A 15,205-nucleotide genomic window follows, 5' to 3' on the forward strand; every position below is an offset into this window, starting at 1 on the left:
ATCTATATCTCTACGTGACCTTAAGGATAGGTTGAATGGTTAAAACAAACATTACTGTTGCCCTTAGAAAGGTTTCAACGGTGGGTGTCATTATCACCACAGGTTCCTTTTGCATGGTCCACTGGAGCTGTGGAACTGATTCATTTTTAAGAAGATAACTTAAAATGATACAAGAAAAGGGACGAACAAAGTTGATAAAACACTTGCATTATGTTGGCCCCACGGAACCCTGTCCGGACGGATTAGTAGCACGCAATCCGCGTCGCATGGAGATAATCGACGTGGAGATGATAAAATAAGCATAGCGTTTTGTTCGTGATAGGACACGTGGACTGTTTAGCCCGAATTACTGGTATCCCATGTCGGCAATTTCCAAGAACCTTCTTAGCGCCCGAGTATCAACTCGACACTCTGCTAGAGTAGCAAAGTATTTCTGTATTGCACCTGCGACTGCCCGTATGACGCGGTAGCAACTAACTAGGTGCTCCAACTGATATTGGTTCCATTTGAGCAGAGAGCAGAGTACGAGAATGCAGCAGACAATGGCGGAGTTGCGGCACTCAGCTTCACTAGGCAGCAGGGCATCGTCTTCTCCCAGGAACAGAGACGAAGACGCGAAGCCATTGGTGGGAGAAGTCAGACCAGGCGACGACTACGATCGCCTTTCTTCCAAAGGAAGAGACAGGGGAGTTCTTTCCTCTTTCGCCCATACCCTTTGCCCTTTCTTCTTCAAGGACGATTCTAGGGTTTCTTCCCATCTCATCAGCAACGACATCTCTTTCAAGATCTTCATCGCCTTCATCTCCATCCTCTTCCTCGCTGCTCTCGTTTCTTTCCCCTCTATCTGGAATCGTCTGGTGCATTCTCTCTCTCTCTCTCTCTCTCTCTCTCTCTCTCTCTCTCTTCTTTTGGATCATTGCAAATTGATTTAGGGTTTTCGATCTCTGTTAGAAGTACAATTTCATTTGGTTGAATTTAGCTTATATATATATATATATTGGGTTTTTTAAATGGAAAACGCTGGCCCGACTCTGCATAGTCAGGCAGGAGCATGCCTACAATTTCTGTGGAGCGAACGTATTCATGTGCATGAGATCCACACTGTTCAGCAGGTGCGCCACCTAATATTTGTCCTTGAACCTGAAGGCGACACCGATCCAAAACTCATGTGGGCCTCACTGCAGGAAACAGTGTAAAATCATGCCTAAAATAGCTAATTTCAGAACATTGTATTTTTGGAAAGTCCCTTCGGCCTGATGATTGTCATTGTATGAATGGATTGGATGGCATATATAGACCATGGTGGGTCCCACACTCAACTAATGGTTAGTGTCCCATCCCATCTCTTTCCTATGGTGTGGTCTACCTGAGTTTTTGACTGGCATGATTTTCAGGCTCTAAGGTGAGAGCATGACGCAGTGCATGGACGGGGTGGATCTCATGTAGGTTGTCTCCCACATATTGCCACCCGGGCAATAGTGGGCATGTCCCTGCCTGATTACGGGTAGTCAGGCAAGCACGGATCTTTTAAATGTGGCATCTGGCCTGGGGCCTGAGTGGAGTGTATCAATTTCTTCGTTTGGTGTGCTCCACCAAATTGGATATTGCGTGTCACATTGAGTGGTCCCTATGGACCACTGTCTGCAATTGGCACTGATTGTATGATCTTATACATCCAATTGGTGCACCATTTCCTGCTCAATGATGACCTCTGGCAATGACACTAGTCAAGAGTCAAGACTATGAAGGTCTGCCTATCTATGGTGGGACCCACCTGAAGACCCACCTGAAGATCATGCATTGTTGTCATTCCTACTTGTCCAGATTCAAGGAGTGGAATAGATGATTAAATTGGCACACAATCAGTGGTTCTGCATTTGTGGATGCATGTTTTCTTGTTTTCTTTGTGGATGTTGGCAATATTTTGAATCTGGGTATGATTTGGTGGTTCTTGAAAGGGATTCAGCTGCATCTTTTCTCAAATGACAGAAGCCATTCTTGTAATCCCCACCATTAGGCCTATACCAAATCGTAATGATTAAGACAATCAACTAAAAATTCCACTAACGTTTTTATTTGCACGGTAGTCTTCAGATCTTAGGGCCTTGTTTGGATTGAAGGTAAACTAGGGGAATTTAAGGGAAAGCAAAAACATGAAATAAGCAGGAGGTAAGCTGACATTAGGGTTTTGCTAAAACCTTTGCACTTGTTTGTTTTGCTAAAGAGAAGTCTTAGAAAATGCATTCCTTTCATTTGCAACTGTTTGGATTGCAATCCCACAAAGGGAAACATTTTTTTTCCTCCAAAATTGCCATTTAAAACATCACGTTAGAGGCAAACTCTTTACCTTTCATTTGACTTTGTTTTTTTAGAGGCTATACTCCCTTGTTAAGGAGGGAAAAACAAATGTAAACACTTCTGCAGCATTTGTTGGTTCCCAAACTGGTGCAAATGTCTTTTCGATGCAAACTGCTTGCATTCCCCACTTTGCATTCTATCCAAACAGGCCTCTAGTTGCACGAATGTTCTACCCAAGTGCCGCTCCTACTTTGGATCGCTTTTTGCACCCATGCTCCTGCTCCCCCTTCGCAGTTGTTTATACTTGCTAACATTTTGAAATAGACTCCACCCTACACGTGCACCTCAATATGTTGCTGCATCTACACTTCCGATATCCTTTAAGCAAGAGCTATATTATGGTAAAGTTACTTCATGAGAGGAATTTTTAATGCAATGGAAAGTGAAAGATAACTAGGTAGAATAACTCTACCATCTATGGCATTTCACCGATGGTTCTAATGGCATCTCAATTCTCACCAAAAGATTAACAATTCCCGTTGTAGGAAAAGTTGGAACACTCTCTATTCACTTTTCGAAATATTCATCAACTGCCTTTTCACATATGGGCCTAGGGATTTTTTATAAGCCAAAATAGAAACAAGATAGAGATCCGTAGATACAAATCAATTGGACAATTGAATCGGGTCCATATATCATCTAACCCTTGATCTAGTCCCAATCTTCGATTTGATTAATCTGGACACTTGAAATGGTCAAGATTTGTAATCCATACAATTCAGTGATCCACTTTATTGTGGATAGTTGGATCACTCCAATATGTGATTAGGACCACTAGATGGGCTTAATCGAAGCTTGATATGTGTTTTGATGGAGAGATCTTTAACTGAACTGCTTATGTGGCCTAGATCATCCTTTGATTACTTGTTTGTAGTATTGGGTGCATCAATGTTGTTCTAACAATACTTTTAGGTGTTTAATTTTAGTTTTAAGATTCGGGTTATATACATACACACACACGCGCACATATCTCATTTTCATAGTTTTAGTAGCTTTAGGTAGGAATTAACAGTTTAAGATAGTTCCTTATTTTTCTTAGAGTAAACTACAACTATTTGCTCAAGGGTGATTTGTAGGTGTGATTCACCATTCGGACATGTGACCTCTCTATTGAATTTAAATGGACTGTGAGATAGCGCAGACAAGATAAATCTTTGTGGGCCCACGTTGATGTGTGTGTGAAACCCACTCCATGCATCACTTGTGCCAGTTCATTTTAAGACATTGATGTAGGATAATTAACCATTTACTCTAAAAGCTTGAACTGTTGGAGCATGGAGAATTAATCCCTTTATCTCATAGCCCATGCCCCACATCTCATGGATTAGAACCTTGATCGAACTCCCCTCTTGGGCTCCAAATCACATGGGTACCGCCTCACACGGGCTGCCCCCTTTGAGTGTGTCCCCGTATCCCACAGGCTACCCCACTCGAGCCCAGTGTGAAATGCCTATTAATCACTCCTGATGAGGAGTCTCGAACACAAGTCCTCCCTCGTGGGCCTTGCCCACCCCGAATGTGCCCCTGCATCCCACATGCGACCCCACTCGAGCCCGGTGTGAAAATGCCCCTGCATTAATCACCCTCGGTGAGAGTCTCGAACATGAGACCTCCCACTCTGATACCAATTTGATGCAGGATAATTAACCATTTGCTCTAAAAGCTTGAATTGTTAGAGTATGGCGAATTAATCCCCTTATCTCATAGCCCAGGCCCCACATCTCATGGGTTAGGACCTCGACCGAACCCCCCTCGTGGGCTACAAATCACATGGGTACCACCTCACACGGGCTGCCCGCCCCAAGTATGTCCTCGCATCCCACAGGCTACCCCACTCGAGCCGGTGTGAAATGTACATTAATCACCCCCGGTGAGGCGTCTCGAACACAAGACCTCTCCCGTGGGCCTCGCCCACCCGAGTGCGCCCCTGCATACCACAGGTGACCCTACTCGAGCCCGGTGTGAAAATGCCCCTGCATTAGACATAAGCCTGAATTGCAGGCCAATACAAAAATCAGGTGGGCCACATCAGAGTAAACAGCGGGAAAGGGAACACCCACCATTGAAACCTTCTGGGGCTCACCATGATGTTTATATGATTTCTTTTGAGTATTCATGATGTTTATATGACATCGAATCCGTTCATAAGGTAAATAAGGTCAATATTAAGGGAAAAGACAAATATCATCTTGATCCAAGACTTAGGTAGGCCCCAAGAAGGTTTCAATGGTCAGCGTCCTATACCCGCCATCATCGAATCTGTTTCACACACTTCATCCAATTAAATTTGGGGAGGAGCATGGTGTTAAAAATGGTTACTTTATGGCTATAATGACTGTTACTTGATGGTAAAAGTAGTGACCGTTACACGATATGGGGACTTAACGCCCAATTTTGAGAAAAACGGCCCATAATTGGCTGATACAGGGCTGTAACAAACCAATACTGGGCCAATAAAGGGCTGATACGTTTTTTTCCATGATATTTTTTTTTTTGGATCGTTAACAGTGATTAGGCTGGCCATTAGAGCCACCGTTACCATTATTGAATGCCTTGGGGAGGAGAGGACACATGTCAGAATAAGGTGGTGAATTGCAGTAGCATTACTCTTTTTTCTTATGGGCAACAATGTGGTATTTCCTAATGGGTTTCCTTTAGGGCCTGTTTGGAAAGTGATTTGATGTAAAAGTGCCATCATTACGATTTTACAATATTCGTATAAACTTAATTCAGCGGTCAAATGTAGATGTAATAGGAGACAAGTAAAGGAATTTGTAATGATTATAATTTTACATTGTGTGGCAGTGACAATCTCCTATCCAAACATGCACATCAATTTATTTTTCTCTGTGATTTGACATTGAAATAATTTTAAAAGTATTGTCATTATGATCTTAGGCTCTTAGCACGCCTATACAAACATGTGAATTGTCAGTTAAATTATCTGTGTTCTGGAGACAGGTATTGTAATTTGTAATAATTGCACTTTTACATCAAATTACTGGTGTAATTCACAAACCAAACAGGCCCTTAGTTGGACTCGACTTCTAATTTGAATAAGAGTTATTCTGCTTGTTTTAGTTAACTATGTTGTTTCTTTAAGATTTAGTAGTTGGTTCTCTTATAAATAAGGGCATACAACGTGTAATTAGAGATTCTGATTATTGAGTGAATTGTCTTTTCTTTTCTTTATGCATATTGGGTCTTGGAAGACAATTTCAAGCCCTCAACTTCATTTGCCGCACTCTACTTTCTCACTAAGTGTCCAATTCTACTTTCTTGTATCCGTTCTTGAGTCTTGACCATATCATAGTGCTAACAGGAGACAAATGCAAACTTGAGGATCAGACATTTCTTGAGCCTCCTAGTGTTTTTGAGAGACATAGTTCATGCACTGAATGCAGGAATTGGTTAGCCGTGAAAAGCTATTCCTGTTTAAGAAACTTGATACCATAAGAAGTGTTATGGTATCGAGTTTCTTACCGATAAAGAAAAAAGAGTGTTCTGAAAGAGCATTCATGCATAGGTTGTCAGGATGCCCTTGTTTGGAGAAGATGACGTATGATGAAACGTTTGCGCTTTATGTTTTCTACAGGATCTAGTTAGTTATTTTGGGTGTATACATTTGCTTTTTGGACAATTCTGTACATCTACAGCAACGTTCTTCTGTGAGATGGTTTGTTCTAGTAGGAAAAAGCATTCTTTTCCCATGTCATTAATTCAGCAATTGTAAAGTCTTTATCAAGTAAGGTCTTGTTCTTGTTAGTTCTTGCCTCTTTAAGCTGTCATAATATTTGTTCAAGCTAATTTTGATCATATGAAATTACTTGTATCCGTCATTTTCTCTGGTTTATGCCTATGTCTTCTGTCCTTCAGATTTGGCATTGTTAACTTCATTCACTTTCTTGTAGAACGCTCCATACTTATGTACCAAAGATGGGATCGTCCTTCACTGTCCGCATGTAAGTTCCTTTTGAAGGACACGATAAAATTTCTTTTTGAATGATTATGATTTCTTGTACAATGCATTGTTTCATTATTGTAATGTTCTTGCTCGTTACAAGTATATGCTCTTGATTCCTACAGTTCCATCTTATGTCGTGTTGACTTTTGCCTTTTCCTTGGACTTATGTCTGATTGTTTTCATAGGTGAAAGAGCCTCCTTCTCTTTGGGAGAATCCATATTCTGCTACCACTTCATGGAAACCATGTGCTGAGCGCCGAAATGGTGGAATTTCAGGTAAGCTGGAATTGCATTCACTTGTTATTGTCCTCACCAATTTGCAAAGGTTTATAAGTAGCTTTATTTTGTTGTTTTTGTTGTTGTTGTTGTTGTTGTTGTTGTTGTTGTTGTGTGTGCGCGCGCGCGCGTGTGTGCGTGCATGTGTGTTCCAAGGATATTTTAGTTACTGAGTGAGTTGAGGAGTTTTCTTCTCTTAAAGCAGCTTCTTTTTCTTTTTCATGGAAACTTGCAAAGGTTTATAAGTAGCTTTATTTTTTTTTTTGTTGTTGTTGTGTGTAGAGCTGTACACGAGCAGCCTAAGCTCGGTAACTCGCTCGACTCGACTCGGATCGAAACACTGTTTGAACTGAGTTGAGCCATATTTTGGGCGCTCGGAACATTTCGAGTCGAGTCCGAGCTGAACGTAGCTTGACTCGGCTCGACTTGGTATTAAGCTCGACTCGGCTCGACTTGACTCGACTCGACTTTAAGTTAGAATATAAAGGATTTTAAAAAAACCCTACCCAGTACGCCCGAACCAGCAACCCTATCCGTTCTCCCTCCCTTTCACCCAAATCGCCCCATTTCTCCCTCCAAATCGCCTAAATCAGTCGTCTGTCCGGCTACATTTCCTTCTTCTAGCGACTGTCCGACGACATTTCTTTCTTCTAGCGTCTGTCCGGACGAGCATTTCCTTCTTCCAGCGTCTGTCCGGACGAGCTTCACCCAATACTCTCCGCTCGGTGACATTCCCTCTTCTAGCATCTGTCCGGACGAGCTTCTGTTTGAAAGTGAGTCCTATCCTCCACTCTCTCCATTTTTTTCGGCCGTCCGAGTAGTGGAACCCATCCGACCAGCGACCACTGGCCGGGCTCAAACTCGACCGAGCCGAGCACGAGCTGTTGTTCCGAGCTCGAAGGCCGAGCCGAATCGAGCACGAGCTGAGACTCAAGCAGTCCGAGTTGAGCACGAGCTGGGCAAAGCTCGGCTCGACTCGTGTACACCTCTAGTTGTGTGTGTGTGGATATTTTAGTTACTGAGTGAGTTGAGGAGTTTTCTTCTCTTAAAGCAGCTTCTTTTTCTTTTTCATGGAAACTCTCCAGGTAGTTAAAGATTAATTTGCCACCCCGTTGCCAACTAACTATATCCCCCTGACTTCCTCTTGATTTTGGGCTCCACCATTGTCTCACCTCCCTTCTAAAAGGATTCAGAGGTCCCAATCCTATCAATTGCCCATTTATCTTTCTCATGCTAGCTCCACTTGAAAGCCATTCGCCACTAGTGGATACGCTGCATATGCTTCCTCCATTTAAGCCCGAACCCAGCTCTTTCAATTACAAGTATTTCCAATTGTAAAGGTAAATCATAGTTTAAATATTGGTTGATACATATGATAATTATATAATCATGATAATCATCTAACCCTTATCCCAATTAATTGTGGCCAGCTACATGACTCTTGTTTTGTCATTCCACTCTGTCAACGGGCCAAAGCTTCAGTTTGACCATAGTTCATCATGTATTTTCTTACGACCTCTACCCACATCCTTTTGGACCTTCCCCTTGCCCTTTTAGGGCCTGCAACTTGTTCCAACTCACTCCTAACCGAGGTGGTTCTTGTGACCAAACCATAAAAGTATACTTCCCTCATCTTATTACCTATTGGTGCTACTCCTAAGTTCCCTTGAATGCATTCATTTCTAATTCTATCCTCTTTTGTCTTACCACTCATCCATCTCAACATCCTCATTTCAGCTACACGTATCATATGAGCATGTTGTTCCTTAATTGTCCAACATTTTATCCCATAAAAGCATGGCTGATTTTATAGCTATCATATAAAATTTCCTGTTTAGTTTGAGTGGTACATGATGATCACATAAAATTCCATAGGCACATCTCCATTTCTTCCACCTTGCATGAATTCTATGGGCAACATCCTCAATCTCTCCACTCTTGTGAATTATCAATCCAAGATAATGAAAGTGGTCATTTTGGAAACTTCTTGGTCAACTATCTTAACTAATTCCTTGTTTCCACTCTTAATGTTACTAAAATTGCAATGTTTTAGTCTTACTAATTTTAAATCCTTTAGATTTTAAATCACCCTCCATAAATCTAGCTTTATGTTTATGCCCTCCTTCGTCTTGTTAATCAAAACCATGCCATCTGCAAACAAGATATGCCATGGGATCTCTTCTTGCAAACGTCTCATCAGCTCATCCATAACTAATGCGAAAAGGTACATGCTTAATGCCGACCCATGGTGCACACCTACGACAGTGGTCCGATTGGTTTGACTTGAGACCTCTTTTGTAATTATTCAATGCTTTGTTGGCATATGAAGCTTGATACACTTGCACTTGGAAATTTGTACATGTGGCATGTATTAAAGCAAACGAAACCCGTTAAATGAGGGGCCTGTTGTTGGTAAGTCACAATCCCAAAATCAAATTATTTGAATGATCTTAACTGCTAATTTGTGGATGCTTGTTTGTTGAAATAAGACCAAAGGATATTTTTATTTCTTCTTCACCATCTAATAAATGTCCACTGATATGATGGTCAAATAATGAAACGAGCATAATTTGGGGTCGATTGCATTAATGGGATGAGTGCCATAGATTACATGAATTTTGGGTCGATTTACGGCATTTGAGTGTTCCCCCAAATCGGTGACACTATTCATCAAAATTTAATTCTGATTTTTTTTTTTGGAAGAATGATGTCAAATGCTTAGAGTATGCATTAGTGGGATGTATGAATTTGTGGTCAATTTGGGAGCATTCGAGTGGTCTCCTAAATCCATGGCATTATTCATTAGAATTTAATTTAATTTTTCCTTAAAATTACTTGGAGGGTGAATGATGTCAAATCCTTGGGGATGTACATTGTTGGGATGAGTGCCAAAGCTTGCATGAATTTAGGGCCAATCTAAGATATTAGGTTAATAAAATAGTCAAACAAGCCGAGACAACATTCTTACTAAAGATTGGACTTTTTATACCATTATAAATATGTTCAAAACCATAAAAGAATAACATATTTGCAATCTTCTCAATATTCTGGAATTTTTAGACTTTTTTCTAAAAAAATTTCTTTAAAAAATACATTGTTACAGTGGCGTAACCAAGGTTTACCAAATTGTTTACATATCGGCCGAGTCTGTTATGCGATGCGGGGGGTCAAAACGGTAACCCCCTCCTTTTTTTGCTCAGATCAATTGTTACGGGGGCCGTAACTGCCGTTATTGTCCCGTAACAGTCGGGCGTAATGGTCATAAACGGCTAGTTTTTTTTTTTTTTTTAATATATTTTTAAGTTACGATTTTTCTCATTTTAGGCACTTTTCTCTTTCAAGTTCTTTCCTAAACTATTCTATTACAACTTTTGAACATTCTTAGCTTGAATTTGAGGATCAAAATAAGTTATTTCGAGGATTTTGTTGAATCAAAATTTCATGGGCCAATTTTCAAAAAATCTTCAAAAATAGGTATTTATACAATTATTATTATTATTATTATTATTATTATTTGAATATCTGTTGTTATGGTTTAATATGATGCATTATTCAAATTAGAACATATGAATGTGCATTTTACAGATTATTCAATTGATTTTCTTTTTCTTTTTTTATTGTTTTTAATTTCGGACAATTTTTGGTTAATTTTTTAAAATTAACAAACAACTACACATGTGAGATATTTTGATGTTAAATTCATTCTAATATATCTATCATTAGTATTAGATAGTTAGAAAATTAAATCTATGAGTTTTGCAGTCAATTCCAGGCTGCCAAGTTCATAAATTCATCAAACCACCCAATATAGCTTTCTTACCACCAACGATTGGATCGTTACACCACCATAAACACGTTCAAAATTATAAATGGATGTATATTTGAAATATTTAGAATTTTCTGGATTTAATGGATTTTATTTTTATTTATTTTTATTTTTGGGATTTTTTTTAGAGCAAAAAGTATTCTGACTGTTATAGCGGGCGTATTAGCCGTTACAGGGCTGTAATGGCTGATACGGCCAGTAACCATATCGGCAATGGTGGGCACCATTATGTTCACCGTTACCGCCATGGTACATCTTGGGCGTAACAGCCGTCACATGTATCAGTAATGGTGGGCACCGTTACGCCCACCGCTACCGCTACGATATTCCTTACGGTGGTGTGTACGTGAGTTGCCTTGTACACGCATGTGGGTGTAAGCATGATACTTTTGATGAGAGTGGTTTGGTTGCAATTCCTAGTATGGTGGTGACTCTTCAGATGTACGCAGTGTAGTTGTACTGAAATCTAATTTAGATGTACGTAGTGTAGTTGTACTGAAATCTAATCCATCCAAACAATTATAGAAGAATTTCTTTCTTTCTTAGGTTTGATTATGTAAGTCCTGGTTCGAAGCCGGGCCTCATTAGGATGCTTTAGCTTGAGGAGTGTTGAAAGGTTGATAGTTGAATAAAGCCCATTAGGCCCAAGGCGATGTAATAAGGCCCATGGGGTCCATTTACATGGCCATGTAATAAGGCCCTTTGGGTCCATTCACATTTTTACTATTATAAATAAGAGTAGAGGACTGCAGTTTCAATAGTTGTACGGACTTATGATTGTGTTGGACATGTGGCCCAGCCTTGGTTGAGTTGGATAGTTGATCTAGACTTGTTTGTTTATATTGGATAGTTGGTCCATTCTTATTTGTTCAGGATAGATGTCCGGACTTATGATTATGTTGGGCAGCTGGCCTAGACTTGGTTGAGTTGGATAGTTGATCTAAACTCGTTTGTGTCAGATGGTTACAGTTGTTTCAATGCATCACTAAAGTTGCCGAAGTGTCTGTTTGCCTTAAGTTATTGGTTGTCTCATCGTCTCCACTTCTCATTTGCTTGCTCGCCCCTTGTCATAGCCATTGCTACTCATCTCTGCAACCACACTACTTTTTTATTTTATTTTACTTTTAAGAAATCTTTTATGTGCCTCTCCAAATTCAAGTTCCTATTTTAAGAGCACCTTGAGTTTGAGGGGGATGTTAGAGAAGAATTTCTTAATTTCCTAGGTTTGATTATGCTAGTTGTTGTTCCAAGTTGAGCCTCATTAGGATGCTCTAGCTTGAGGGGTAGTGTTAAAGGGTTGATACCTATTGGGCCAAAGTCAATGTAATCAGGCCCATGGGGCCCATTCATAAGTCCATGTAATAAGGCCCATAGGGTCCGTTCGTGTTTTTACTATTATAAATAAGAGTAGAGGGTTAGGGTTTCAATACTCCCTGAGCATCTCGTGTTCTTACTCTCTCTCTCTCTCTCATTGTTTCTCTCTTCCATCTTTCTTTGCCTTCTTTCTTCTTCTCATTGTAGCTTCTCATAGGCCCTCAAGATTAGCACCATGTAGCCATTTGACACAAACCTCCATACAAATTGTGGATGCAGCATAACAAAAAGTTTACACTGAACGATAATATTAATCATCTGATTTTGCCCTTCAAAATTGGACTGCTCACTATTTTACTTTTAAACCATCCATTTGATAGCCAGCAATTGGATGGTTGAAATGCTTGAACAATGAGATTTTAGGGAGATTATCCATCTGCAATATTGATCCACAATTTGTATGGTCTAGATAGTTATATAGTAGGGCCATAAAGAGCTCCCTTTGGACTGGACTGTCCGTTCTATTATTGTTTGCATATCACTTGTGTTTTTGGACATCCAAATGCCCCTTTTGTTTGTAGATTTTGTTGTCGTTAAATTTTCTTTACACCTTTCCAGCACCATCTAGCCTAATGGTTTCCAACTTTTACACCTCCCAAAAACTCAAGTGGAATGGGTAGCCATCCAGTCTATTGATGTATTTAAAGCACTTGTGGTTTGGTGGACATCCAAAGGCATCCTTGTGCTGTCTTGTCAATTGAGTGTTTTTTTTTTGCCTTCCATCCCAGCAACTTTTGCCAGTATTCATATACCATTGTTCGGTTATATCTCTACCTGCTTATCATTCATTTCTCCTTCTCGTATTTGCTTCTTTACTAATCCAATAATTCATCATGGACCTGTGGCAGATCTCCCTCCAGAGAATGAAACAACTGGCTATGTATTGATCCAGGCTGAGGGTGGTTTAAATCAGCAGCGCATAGCTGTATGCTTCTTCTTCTTTTGGTCCAAAATCTCCTGTTTATTGAGCTTTTAACCTATGCATGATAGTTGTGCACTTCAAACAAATTGTCTGTATATACTACCTATCTCGTGGTTGGCTCAGGTCTGTTCGTTTTGATGATGAATGCTACTTGGAAAATGCCCATCTGCAAATACCAAGCACAAGAACCCCGTGTGCATCAATGTGTCACATGTGCAAAATCCATGCCATTCATCAGGTGAACCCCAAGGTGAATGCTTCCTAGCTCAAAAATCAGGCTAGTTCACTCACCACGTGGGACATACGTGCATTGATTGTGAACTGTATGTCATCCCTTTTTAACCTGTATATATTTTTTTCTTTTTTGAATATGTGGCCACCTTTTGCAGATGATGTAGTTTTGACTGACCAGACGTGGGGAGGATGTAAACACAAAGCTAGATTTGTGGTGGGGTACTTTAGAATCTAAAGGATTTAAAATTAGTTGGACTAAAACAGTGTATATGGAGTGCAATTTTCATAACAATAGTAGTGGAAGTAAGGGATTAGTTAAGACTACTGACCAAGAAGTTTCCCAAAATGACCGCTTTCAATATCTTGGGTAAATAATTCATGAGAGTGGAGAGATTGAGGAGGATGTTGCCATAGAATTCAAGCAGGGTGGACGAAATGTAGATGTGCCTCTGGAGTTTTATGTGATCAGCATGTACCGCTCAAACTGAAAGGCAAATGAATGATAGGATTGAGTTGGTACCAAGAACTGTGCCGGTTTGGAGTTAGTTGGTACAAGTGGAAGACTCTAAAAGGGCAAGGAGAAGGCCCAAAAGGATGTGGGTGGAGGTATTAAGAAAAAACTCGATGACCTATGGTCTAACTGACTTTATGGCCCTTGATTGAGTGGAATGGCGGAACAAGACTCATGTAGCCGATACTAGTTACTTGGGATAAGGCTTAGATGATGATGACGACGACATGTGTGGCCACTTGAAGAGTAGATCGTCCTAATGTTTGAGCTCGAGCACTGTGATCTCTTGATGAATGGCCTTGATATGGTAATCATGTTCCATGTTGACATTTGGGGTGCTTGTGTTTGGTATTTGCAATGATACTTGAAAGTAGCACTATGTTTGTTTTGATTAATATACTAAATACTTTTAATATACTAATTACTTATCATGGCAATTTTAAATGAATATTCATAGTAATTAGTATATAATTGTATTTCCCATTGTTTTGGGTCTACCTTCGACCTATATATATGTGTGTGTGTTGTTCGGGTACAAATGTTTGCATTTCATAATTTTTTTTTCTTGAACTATTATTTTGTTAGTCCCTGCATGTGAGAGCTGAGAGTTTTATTTTTTTCTTTTTCTTTTCTTTTACTTTTTTGTTTTAAATCTCATAGTGAGCTACCAGCCTTCATTTGCCAAGGCATTTAGGTAAAGTGTAGTCATATCTTTTTTTTCTTTCCTTTTTTATTTTTTTTTCGGGGGAAGGAATAGAAGGATTATGCCATGAGTCTATTATATATGCCATCAACTCACCTATGCATCATGTTGCTGGCAATTGTTAATATACTTGCCCTCTAATTTTTGAAGATATCTTCTTTTGGGGGAACTATCCTGTCAACTCACCTATGCATCATGTTGCTGGCAATTGTTAATATACTTGCCCTCTAATTTTTGAAGATATCTTCTTTTGGGGGAACTATCCTGTCTTTTTTTTTTTTTTGAAAGGAGACTATCCTGTCTACTTACCTTCAATATTGAGTTCCTTTGCAATCACTTTTTATTTGGGATAATAATTTTATTTGTAGTTTTTTGTCAGATAGTAATATTGGGTGATATTCATTTTCTTTTCCTCCTAATTATTAATTTTTCCTTTTCCTTTTATCTCTTATGTATTCCTTCTCTCTCTCTCTCTCTCTCTCTCTCTCTCTCTCATGTTGGTATTAACACTCTCGGACACTTGAATGCTCCCGAACCAAACACGATGTGGTCTCTTGTTGTCCAACATGAGACCACCTCCAACACTGATCCCATGACACTTGAAATTTTGCTACCATTGCACTTCAAACCTTTGAAGCCAATGGCTAGTGAATTGGCTAAGTGTTTGTTGTTATTTCATTTTCACAGTACATGTGACAACGATTAGGGATCACCAATCCACCGTTCTTCAAGTGTTCCACAATTAAAATTGTGTTAAGGAAGGCAGTCCACACAAAAGCCCTAACTTTGAAGGGCGTCAAAGGAGTAGAGAATTTGAGAAAGATGAAAAGCACGTAGGATTGGGATGCCCAACCCTTTCTTATTTATAATAAGAGGAGAAAAGGTACAATGACATATAAGCCCTTAATATGAAGAAAAATTAACGAAAGACAAAGGGGGCAAATAAGAAAAACATAAAATGAAGTAAAAAAAAAAAAAAGGGAAAGAGCAAAGGACTAAGGCTCATAGACTAAGGCCCATAACACAAGGAGCACATG

General features: G+C 39.7%; 1 protein-coding gene across 1 annotated transcript in view; it reads left to right on the forward strand.

The window, feature by feature from the left end:
* The first annotated feature begins 409 nt into the window (after positions 1–409).
* The window catches only part of LOC131237520 (protein PECTIC ARABINOGALACTAN SYNTHESIS-RELATED), a 55,629-nt gene continuing 40,833 nt past the window's right edge, over positions 410–15,205 (forward strand). The window contains exons 1-4 of the mRNA XM_058235338.1: positions 410–857; positions 6,270–6,320; positions 6,508–6,598; positions 12,647–12,723. Of these exons, the coding sequence (XP_058091321.1) occupies positions 531–857; positions 6,270–6,320; positions 6,508–6,598; positions 12,647–12,723 (546 nt within the window). The 5' untranslated portion in view covers positions 410–530. The remainder of the gene's footprint in view (positions 858–6,269; positions 6,321–6,507; positions 6,599–12,646; positions 12,724–15,205) is intronic.

This window comes from Magnolia sinica, chromosome 2 (assembly GCF_029962835.1).
Source record: "Magnolia sinica isolate HGM2019 chromosome 2, MsV1, whole genome shotgun sequence".
In the NCBI taxonomy this organism is placed as follows: Eukaryota; Viridiplantae; Streptophyta; class Magnoliopsida; order Magnoliales; family Magnoliaceae; genus Magnolia; species Magnolia sinica.